The 11,396-nt window shown below is 36.6% G+C and overlaps 2 protein-coding genes across 2 annotated transcripts; one reads left to right on the forward strand and one right to left on the reverse strand.

Annotated features, from left to right (window-relative positions):
- The first annotated feature begins 1,389 nt into the window (after nt 1-1,389).
- LOC106136155 (insecticyanin-A) lies at nt 1,390-6,477 on the forward strand. The gene is made up of 4 exons (XM_013336615.2): nt 1,390-1,593; nt 4,669-4,876; nt 5,271-5,369; nt 6,264-6,477. The coding sequence occupies exons 1-4, from the start codon at nt 1,471-1,473 to the stop codon at nt 6,458-6,460; spliced, it is 627 nt and encodes a 208-aa protein (XP_013192069.2). The 5' UTR covers nt 1,390-1,470; the 3' UTR covers nt 6,461-6,477.
- A 1,251-nt stretch (nt 6,478-7,728) lies between these two features.
- Nucleotides 7,729-11,184, reverse strand: LOC106136279 (insecticyanin-A). Its single transcript, XM_013336772.2, has 4 exons — nt 11,015-11,184; nt 9,752-9,983; nt 8,723-8,824; nt 7,729-7,984 (listed from the first exon to the last, which is right to left on the reverse strand). Exons 1-4 carry the CDS (start codon nt 11,138-11,140, stop codon nt 7,794-7,796), a joined length of 651 nt encoding a protein of 216 aa, XP_013192226.2. The 5' UTR covers nt 11,141-11,184; the 3' UTR covers nt 7,729-7,793.
- Nucleotides 11,185-11,396: the final 212 nt, after the last annotated feature.

Raw genomic sequence — 11,396 nt, forward strand, 5'->3', positions numbered from 1 at the left:
GTTTTTTTTTAATTAATGCTTATTTAAATATTGTATTGGAATTGTCTTATTCGTCACAATCTAACAGCTAGTCCGACCCCTGCCGACTGAACCGTGGCATTAGACGCTTCCTTCTTTATACTAACTCATTTTTTATTATTGTTCTTGTTGAGCGTTGAAATAGTTTACAATTGAGATTTGTTTTATTATGTAACTAGTATTTTGTCGCGGCTTTTCGCGCAGAAGTTTCTAGACACGAAAAAAACTTTTACGGAAAGCATTAAGACAATTAACAAAGTCTGTTGGGCGGACAGACATTATGTCGCAGTTAAAATAAGAGTTTTTGACACTAAGGTAATCAAGGTCAATAGCCTGTACTCCATAGAAGATTCGTCCCTGCATTTTTGGTCATCCAAAACTAGTATCTTACTTTAGTTTTCGTGTAAGTAAATAAGAGTGACAAATTCAAAAAAAGGAATTGACAAATGATAATATTAATTGTAACTAGCTAATTTAGTATTCCTGTAAATAGTCCTGGGATTGGATAAGTAAGATTTTTACACAAAGGGATTCCGGTCTGACCTACTGCGCTGCCATTGCACGAGAACCTAGCCCATATTGGATCAAGGTTATACATCCATATTTCTGAATATGCAGGTTTCCTCGCAATGCTTTCCAGCAACATATGATATCGGTTAGCACTCAGAATCGGCAAGAGAAATTGACCAAGTCACACCGGGGAGCCAAAGGGTATCGTGGTGAAATGCCGTGCGATCCCATACATACATGCATACATATGGTCACGTTTATATCCCTTGCGGGTTAGACAGAGCCAACAGTCTTGAAAAGACTGAATGGCCACGTTCAGCTATTTGGCTTAATGATAGAAATGAGATTCAAATAGTGACAGTTTGCTAGCCCATCGCCTAAAAAAGAATCCCAAGTTTGTAAGCAAATCCCTTAGTCGCCTCTTACGATATCCATGGGAAAAAGATGGAGTGTGTCTTTTTTGTATTGGTGCTGGGAACCACACGGCACATCATGCGATCCCATGATGTCCTCAAAATAGAGGAGGGGTATTAGTAGGTAGGCCACATTAGACACCAGGAATCCCACACTTTCCGGGTGAAGATCCGGGAGGCAGCCCGTGAAAATTTCCCCTTCGAAAACAAAAAAAGGGTAGCTTTTAACCTGTGCCTACCTGTGCATCACGGTTTTTCAACCGGGCTTCATAACGGTGCGATTACTTACTCGCTTATTACCTCATTTAATACCTACTGTAAACTTATATCATCGATTCAGACATCTCACCTTCTTATCACTATTGATAAAATGAGATGATACAAACGGCGTAACAGAAAGCAGATAAAATGTTATATTCATTGTTATTCCGATTTTTGTGATAGAAGCTATTTATTGGATGTATTGAGATACATTTTTTTTATAGCATTCTAGTTTTTTCTGTTACAAAAAAAATATTTCTTTAAAATCATGAGTATAGTTATTTTAATGTTTGTGAGTTTGATTTTAAATAATGAAATCTCAAATAGTCAAGTTCTACAGTTTGGTCCGTGTGCTGATGTTAAAACTATGGAATATTTCGAGTTGGAAAGAGTGAGTGCGATGGATTTTGTGACAATTTGCTACACTAGTTTTTCCGTAAAAATTTAAAAAAAATTGCAATAAACCTTTCTTAATGTAAGACTTACCTTCTTTGTTTATAAACATACATAAAATCATGCCTCTCTCCCGGAGGGGAAAGCAGAGACCACTTGCCACGATATCTACATACTTCCTTCGCTTCATCCACATTCGTAACTGTCTTCATGCAAGCTCGGCGGTTTCGGGTACTCTTGACCTTATTCTTTATTTATATTTAATTATTTATTGTTTATTATATTTTAATATGTTTTTCCTAAAATATAGTGTTTTTCACTTGATTATTTCTCTCCTCTTCAGTTCTCCTTCTTTCTTCTTTAGTTTATATAGTACACTAGAGGCCGCCCGCGACTTCTTCCGCATGGAAATCCTATCAATCCCGCTGGAACTCCAGGCTTAAAAGAAGCCTATATGTTACCTACATACCAAATTTCAGAAGTTTTTGCGTGAAATAGTAACAAACATCCATACTGACATTCTGACATACAAACTTTCGCATTTATATTATTAGCAGGATTTCCGAACTTTCCTCTGTAACACCCTACACTTTTTCAAATTTAAAACTTAGTTTAGTGAACTAGGATTTTTTCTAGCAAATTTTAAGCCAACTTTTTTATTTTAATAAAAATAACAAAATTAATGTCAATAACAGTGAAAACTCAATACTACCTTCGGTCTATTATAACACCATCTCTTTAAATAGACACAAACAATTGCTGGGTTCTGAAGGTTAAGGTTACATCATGAATAATAGTATAATACGAGCCGAGACGGAAGGAGATTACTCACGCTGCTTGATATAGTCCACTGAATATTAATAAGAATGTTGCAACCTGTCTCTATTTGAATCCCGATTTGTAGGCAGCCCTTCGGACTTTTCAAAATTATTGGCTTTGTCTACCCCGCAAGAGAGTGATTGATGTATGATGTATGTTATATTATAAGAAGTAAATTATACTTAACATATCTACTATATTATACATCTTGCAAGTGACTTTAATAGTTGTTGTCTTAAAGTCGCTTACAAAATGTGTTGCATGTAGAGGAAGTGAATGAAGTATGCAGGGACCGTGGTAAGATGTTTTCGCTGCCTATCCACGAGGGAAAGAGGTTTGATTTTATGTATGGAAACTAAAAAAATAAACTTACTTAAACAACATTAAAAAATAAAAAAATACTTATGTAATAAAATAATGCCAATTAAAAAAAAATTGTGCTCATTCTCTCTTTATGTCAATAAAAAAAATAGGTAAAAAAACTTTTTAAGTTAAACGGTTTTATGTTAAACATACATTGCAATGTTTAATATAAATGTACTAAAAACCAAAAAATAATAAAATAGATACAGTCGTGGGAATTATAAACATATGCATAGACTAGACTAAAATAAAACCGTGGGGCACGTCAATTGTCTACAAATTATAGACTTAATATGCGATAGAAGAATCGTTTAATTCGTCGTTAGGCAGTTGGCCCGCAGACGGTGCGCAAATTACTTACTATTTTGCTGGCTAGCGAGGAATCGTTTCACTGCTCGTAGTTTGTCTTTAATCGACAAAACTTATGATAAAAGTACTACTCGCTCAACATTATGAAACCCTAAAACTCGCTTAATCGAGCTTGCTAACTTGTTTCCACATTCTAGCCCTACTTATCACACGTCCATCGTTATCGGTTGAACAACTGCCTAATTATAGTGTAACATTACAAAACAAACATTTTAATCAACGATTGTAGACAATTGACGTGCCCCACGGTTTTATTTTAGTCTAGTCTATGCATATGTTTATAATTCCCACGACTGTATCTATTTTATTATTTTTTGGTTTTTAGTACATTTATATTAAACATTGCAATGTATGTTTAACATAAAACCGTTTAACTTAAAAAGTTTTTTTACCTATTTTTTTATTTTTTGGTTTTTAGTACATTTATATTAAACATTGCAATGTATGTTTAACATAAAACCGTTTAACTTAAAAAGTTTTTTTACCTATTTTTATTTGTTTTTGTAACGAATAAACTCAAAAACTACTGGACCGATTTGAATGAAATTTGGCACAGGGATAGACTTAACCTTCAGGAGTAACATAGGCTACATTTTATCCCACTGCTTAGATTTTAATTTTGAATAGTTAATTGTATTCTACTTGTTGAGACCTTTCATTTGATACCCATGTTGATGGGATTGATAAAACCTAAGTTATCCGCCATTTTGTAGAGGCCGCCATCTTGGATTTCAATTTTTTATAGTATATTGTATTCTACTTGTTGAGCCCTTTCATTTGATACCCATATTGATGGGATTAATGAAACCTAAATTATCCGCCATTTTGTAACGGCGGCCATCTTGAATTTATAATGATAATGAATAAACATATTTATATTGTCACCAAAATCCAAAGTGTATACAAAATTTCAGATTAATCGGTTAACAGGAAGAGGGTGAAATTTGAATTACTAAATTTGACCCAAGAATAAATAAAACAAACGGGGTGAGCTAAATAAAACCGTTTAAAAAGACTAAGTAGAATTTGAGATGTATAAAAAGAGACTCTATTTGATACGCTGAAACTGTTTCGGTTCGGTAATTAGGTTAATTTTTGATACATACATATAATATAATCACGTCTAAGTATATCCCTTGCGGGGTAGACAGAGCCAATAGTCTTAAAAAGACTGAAAGGCCACGTTCAGCTGATTTCTTTTTGTTTTTCGTGTTATCAATCTAAACATGCCGATGGTAAGTTACATATTCAGCTCTCTACACTAGAATCTCATCTTATACTTTGTTATTAATACACACGTGTTAACGCATTGTTTTACATAAACAAAAAGAACGCCCGTGACTCCGTCAGCGTATAGAAAAATCTCGTTTATGTTCCCGTAAGAATTTCTGGAAAGCACTGAAAGATTTAGTATACCCCTAGGCCACATAAGAAATCAAATCTTTTGTTTTGTCTGTCATTTGAGTCGGTAACGGAAGAGGTTTTTATTCAAGGATAAATCATAAAAAATCATCGGTTTCAGTTCTTAGGCCAATGGTACGAGATAGAGCGCTTCCCAACCTGGTACGAAGACTACGGCGCGTGCGCATACAAGCGGATCCAAGCTTGCGGGAGAAGGATAGAAATAGAACACGCTTTTGTGAGGGACGGAGTCAAATACATATTACACGTGAACAGCAGTTATGTGCCTGGGGATGACGCTGTGTTTGTTATACAGCAGAATAACGTAGGTAAGTGCCGGGTGGTTCCCCGCACCAATACAAAAAAGAATGGGACCACTCCATCTCTTTCCCTTGGATGTCGTAAAAGACGACTAAGGGATAGGTTTACAAACTTGGGATTCTTTTTTAGAGCTTTTTGGCTTAATGATAAAATTAAGATTCAAATACATAGTGACAGGTTGCTAGCCTGTCGCCTAAAAGAAGAATCTCAAGTTAATAAGCCTACCACTTAGTCGCCTTTTACGACATCAACGGGAAAGTGATGGAGTGGTCCTATTCTTTTTTCTATTGGTGCCGGGAACCACACGGCACAAACAGGTTAACTTTTCTTCATTAATTAAGTTATAGGGTTTATATGTATGTATGTATGTAACGAAGAAAAAACATCTTTAATCCTTGACAGATCCAATGGGCGTGCCGTTCACAATAATCACAACGGACTATACCAACTACGCAGTCGCATATGGCTGCAGCTTCAATGAATTCATCGGAATTAAGTACAGTAAGTGCTAATTACGGTACGTTTTCGTTCCATCTCTCTTCTTATCACGACATACATTCCTGTCACCGCAATATGACACGTAGGATGCCATTTTTATCGCGCGAAAAACTATCGCTATCCCGTTTCACGTCATAATAAAAAGCGAAACGGCGATAGTTTTTCGCTATGGGGACTGGTTCTTGCAGCTTCAATGAATTCATCGGAATTAAGTACAGTAAGTGCTAATTATGGTACGTTTCCGTTCCATCTCTCTTCTCATGACGACATACATTCCTGTCACCGCAATATGACACGTAGGACGTCGTTTTTATTGCGCGAAAAACTATCGCTGTTCCGTTTCACGTCATAATAAAAAGCGAAACGGCGATAGTTTTTCACTATGGGGACTGGTTCTTGCAGCTTCAATGAATTCATCGGAATTAAGTACAGTAAGTGCTAATTATGGTACGTTTCCGTTCCATCTCTCTTCTCACGACGACATACTTTACATTCTTGTCCCGCAACATGGTACGCACAACGCCGTTTTTATTGCGCGAAAAACTATCGCTGTTCTGTTTCACGTCAATAAAAAGCGAAACGCCGGTAGTTTTTCGCTATGGGGGCTGGATCTATTTTCACCAAACAATATAACATATTCTATTTTATATAATATATTCTTTTTCCACGTAAGAGATGTGGTACAGGATTCCATGCTAGTTTGGTAATGTAGAAGCGTGTGCCAACTGCTTCTCATTTCGGGCATATTTTTAAATCAAGGGAAAGGCTTAGGTAACCTGTCACTATCTGAAACTCAATCTCTACTCAAGTCATTCGGGTAAACGTAGCCTTCAAGTCTTGCTCTATTTATTTTGTGAAGGATGAAGGTGTAACATACATATACATGTTTTTTTTAAGTTTCAGCCTGGATTTTATCGAGGACTTCTACACTGGAACCTGAGATTTGGCAGAAAGCTCGTTCGGAATTGAACTCGCTACCATACGCCAGTGTCGCCTACTTGGAGCCTGTACCACAGGGTGAAGGAGACTGTGACTTCCATTGGACGGCGCATGTGCAGTCTGTCAATACTGATGATGTTTTGAGTAATGATTAAAATTTTTACTATTTATAGTTGTTTCATTTTCTGTTTAAGTATTTTTTATTCCATATGAGTGCGGAAATTGGAGCGTAGGTGGTCGAATCGGTAAAGTGCCCGGTTAAAATGCGTGTTGCGCAAAAAGGCACAGGTTCAAATCTATGTACCTACTAAATACATACATATGGTCACGCCTATATCCCTTGCGTGGTAGACAGAGCCAACAGTCTTGAAAAGACTGATAGGCCACGTTCAGCTGTTTGGCTTAATGATAGAATTGAGATTCAAATAGTGACAGGTTGCTAGCCCATCACCTAAAAAAGAATCCCAAGTTTGTAAGCCTATCCCTTAGTCGCCTTTACGACATCCATGGGAAAGATATGGAGTGTACCTACTTATGACTATTTTCGAAGTTATGAACGTTAGTTTGAATACTGACCGATGCTGTTACGGTGAGGGAAAACATCGTGAGGAAACTAGCTTGTTGCGTTCAGGCAACTGGATGTGTAACCATGATCGATCCGGGTTAGATTTTCCTGCAAAAGTTGCTGAGGTCAGATGGGAGTCGCTTCGTTTGAAAAACCTGACTCACCCAATCCAGGATCCATGGTCAAAGCCATACCCCGAGCCCCTCTCCAGAGAAGTGAGGATACGACCGGTACTAAAGGCAAGAGGAGGAGAACGTGTTTGGGAATTGTCAAAATCAATTTGAGAGGACTAATGGTATCCTACTCATATTATAAATGCGAAAGTTTGTGAGTATGTCAGGATGGCAGTATGGACGTTTGTTACTCTTGCAACAAAAACTACTGAACCGATTACGATGAAATTTGGTACGTAGGTAGCTGAAGACCCAGAATAACATATAGGCTACTTTTTATCCCGGAGTTCCAGCGGGATTGATAGGGTTTCCATGCGGACGAAGTCGCGGGCGGCCTATAGTATTCTATAAAAGTCTATACATCGAATCAATCTAAGACTTTTGCTTACATTATATACAATACAAGAGAACTAATTTTGGATTTGACAATTTATAACTTGATGTTTTTAATTTATTTTAAAAAACAACGAGCAGTAGAGATTTTTCTTAAACACTAATAACAAATCGCGCTTTGTCATCAAAAATAAACTGTAATTGATACATACATACACATAATCACGTCTATATCCTTTGCGGGGTAGACAGGACCAACAGTCTTGTAAAGACTGATAGGCCACATTCAGCTATTTGGCTTTAAGTTATAATTAATATCTTAAATCCAAATAATAATAATAATAAACTGTCATTAATTTTAGCAATATTTATTAAAATGGCTTACATTATCATACACATAAAATTATCATAAAAAAATTAAATAGGCACAGGGTATCTGAACGTCATTGGTTCAGTCTCGATATCCTCATAATATTTTGGGTTGCAGCTAACATTGTCGTCTTTGACCAGTTTAACTGGATCCACGTTAATCATACTGAGTGGTTTAATGGCCAGCTCTTTGGATACATCGTTAAGGAGTGGTCGTCTTGATAGTAGCCACACATATACTGCAATAATATATAATAATTACATACATACATATGGTCACGTCTATATCCCTTGTGGGGTAGACAGAGCCAACAGTCTTGAAAAGACTGATCGGCCACATTCAGCTATTTGGCTTAATCATAGAATTGAGATCCAAATAGTGACAGGTTGCTAGCCCATCGCCTAAAACAAGAATCTCAAGTTTGTAAGTCTATCCCTTAGTCGCCTTTTACGACATCCATGGGAAAGAGATGGAGTGGTCCTATTATTTTTTTGTATTGGTGCCGGGAACCACACGGCACATAATAATTTTAAGCCAATACTCTTACGGTGAGATAAAACATTATGAGGAAACCTGAACTTTCAAGCAACTGGATGTGAAACCATGATCCAATGTAGGTGACAATTCTTAAGCAAAGATTGCGGAGGTTAGACGAGGGTCGCTTCGTATAAAATTCTAGCTTATGTTATGTGTATACATGCATACATATAATCACGCCTATATCCCTTGCGGAGTAGACAGAGCCAAGTCTTGAAAAGACTGATAGGCCACGTTAGGCTTAATGACTGAATTGAGATTCAAATAGTGACAGGTTGCTAGTCCATCGCATAAAGAAAGAATCCCAAGTTCATAAGCCTATCCCTTAGTCGCCCTTTACGTCGTACATGGGAAATAGATGGAGTGATCCTTTTCCTTTTTTCTATTGGTGCCGGGAACCACACCATTCATCTTAATAGTGAACGAAAATCATACTCACTGAAGTGTTTATTGATAAGCGGACTGTATTGGCACGTGTAAACAGTGGCGTAGTACCGGTAATTAGTCGTCAGAATGTGGAACGGGTATCTTCTTGTTTTCACTGGAAACAGTCGAATGTATAAAATATAGTTAGTGAATGTAGGGACACAAATTTTCAAATGTTGGTATAAATAAATAAATATATACGGGACAAATCACACACTGATTGAGTTAGTCTCGAAGTAAGTTCGAGACTTGTGTTACGAGATACTAACTCAACAATACTATATTTTATAATACATACTTATATAGATAAACATCCAAGACCCAGGTCAATCAGAAAAAGTTCTTTTCTCATCATGCCCTGGCCGGGATTCGAACCCGGTGTCACAGACAAGCGTACTACCGCTGCGCCACAGAGGCCGTAAAAGTACAAACGTATGAGTGTCTATCAATGTAGTGGTGGTTGCGTCCAACTCATAAGTTTTGCAGGCAGTCGCTTATATACGGAGTTCAGTATAGCACGTGTATTATTATAAATCATCCCTCATAGTCGGAATTCCTAAAGTAAATGAAGTTTTCCATAAGAAAGATAGGAAGGAATCTATACAATTTTCAGTCATTGATCATCTAAGAAAAAATAACAGGCACAAAGATATTACAGCAACCCAAATCCGACAGCACGGATGGAGCAAATTTCCATAAAAATAAGTATTTGACGTGGACATCCCATTAAAAGATTGCTTTAAATGTTTACGTGAGAATATTCTCAGCGAGAAAGTAAATTAGTGAAGCCACGTTTATACCAAAACTAGACATAACCAAAAGTAAAAAAACACAAAGTAAGATTCAGAGACAGTGATAGACCTCAATAAAAATATACCTTAATAAAAACCTTTTTGAAATTAATTTTAAAAATTGCGCGGGAACAGTAGCAACTTGCGGCGCAGGCACACCCTGAATATTTTCTTCGCTGCCAAACCAAAAATTTATTATTTTAAGAACAATCATCTAAAACAATGAAAAGTCTTAAAATCAATCAACTCACATCTTCTAGGAGCGTTCTCAAAAGTGAAGGTGACATCTAACTTCGATCCCCCTTCTATATCACCAGGAATCTCCAGTCTCCCCAGGCTGAACCTGTGGAAGAGACCCCGGTCTACCCTGGACTGGTTGAGGTAGATTCCTGTATGTTTATGAATGGTCTCTATTGTGGAGCAGTTGTTTTTTTGCTGACCATCGCTGGAGTAATGGTAGGCTTGGTACCATTTACCGTGGAACTGTAACAATATCATTTCACGTCCTCATACATACATACATGGTCACGTCTATATCCCTTGCGGGGTAGACAGAGCCAACAGTCTTGAAAAGACTGAATGGCCACGTTCAGCTATTTGGCTTAATGATAAAATTGAGATTCAAATAGTGACAGGTTGCTACCCCACCGCCTAAAAAAGAATCCCAAGTTTGTAAGGTTATTCCTTAGTCGCCTTTTACGACATCCATGGGGAAGAGATGGAGTAGTTCTATTCTCTTTTGAATTGGTGCCGGGAACCACACGGCACGTCCTCATTTCTATTCTAACTCAAAGTTTGGATAATTGTTAAGTTGACTTCAACCAATATTATGAAAGCGGCTCCCGTCTGACCAGGAACCTTGAATAATGATACACGCTACTACACTAGATGAATGTAGTTGCTTTTTGCGACAAGCATTGGAGAGAGATGAAGTGACCTTTTTCTAAAGCACTGGAAACCACATGTTGCAGGCCACTTCAGAATTATTTGTAATAAAGAATGTCATAAGACTTTTGGCAAAATACAGATGATGACGAATTAAAAGTATATGAAGATAGTCAAGGCATAATAGAAACAAAGCAATGTACCTAATTAAATTATGTGTATATATTAATGGATGCCGTAAAAGGCGACTAAGTGAATGGTTAATAAACTTGGGATTCTTCTTGTTAGCGATGGACTAGCAACCTATCACTATTTGAATCCCAATTCGCTGAACGTGGCTTTTTGGTATTTTCAAGACTGTTGGCTCTCTCCACCCTGTAAGGTATATAAACGTGATTATAAGTATGTATGTATAGCTCTTTTTTTAATCGAGTGGTTAATTTGTGAAATGAACATTTATATTCCCCGAGAAGAACTGTCCGCGAATACTCAAAAGTAGAAAAAATGGGTATCTCTTGGACAGGAATGTAACATCTTCAACTACATCATCACTTACCATCAAGTGAGATTAAAGACAAAAGCCTAACCCAAAAAAAACCTAACTAAATTTCTATAGAGTTTAAACTTACATCGGCCAGTCTAAAATCCTCTTGCAAGCTTACATTTTCAGGACACTTGCCAAGTAAAGTAAAATAAGCCGAAACACTATACAAACATAAGAAAAATACAATTATATTTAAATTATTAATCATCATAATAAACACACGACTGAGATACTCTGTGATATAAATACAAATAAAGCTACAGTTGATTATTTCTAAGGTTATCAAGGAGCAATATAAAGATGATTTTGTGGTAAAATCCATAATAACATTAAATTCTTAGAAGGTGTTTACAAGTTATCGTTTGTAAATAAATTATGGTTATAATATAAAGCTTCACAATAATATTTCTTAGTAATAAAGAGCTTCTTAGAATTGTTTATCGCAATATTTATTTCTTTATTAACTC

This window comes from Amyelois transitella, chromosome 18 (assembly GCF_032362555.1).
Source record: "Amyelois transitella isolate CPQ chromosome 18, ilAmyTran1.1, whole genome shotgun sequence".
In the NCBI taxonomy this organism is placed as follows: domain Eukaryota; kingdom Metazoa; phylum Arthropoda; class Insecta; order Lepidoptera; family Pyralidae; genus Amyelois; species Amyelois transitella.

Coding starts and splice junctions, on each gene's coding strand:
- LOC106136279 (XM_013336772.2), bottom strand. CDS start 11,140: ATGATGATTAATAATTTAAATATAATTGTATTTTTCTTATGTTTGTAT. Junction 9,984..11,014: donor AGGATTTTAGACTGGCCGAT/GTAAGTTTAAAC, acceptor ATATTGTTACAG/TTCCACGGTAAATGGTACCA. Junction 7,985..8,722: donor GCTTATCAATAAACACTTCA/GTGAGTATGATT, acceptor ATATTATTGCAG/TATATGTGTGGCTACTATCA.
- LOC106136155 (XM_013336615.2), top strand. CDS start 1,471: ATGAGTATAGTTATTTTAATGTTTGTGAGTTTGATTTTAAATAATGAA. Junction 1,594..4,668: donor AATATTTCGAGTTGGAAAGA/GTGAGTGCGATG, acceptor CATCGGTTTCAG/TTCTTAGGCCAATGGTACGA. Junction 5,370..6,263: donor ATTCATCGGAATTAAGTACA/GTAAGTGCTAAT, acceptor GTTTTTTTTAAG/TTTCAGCCTGGATTTTATCG.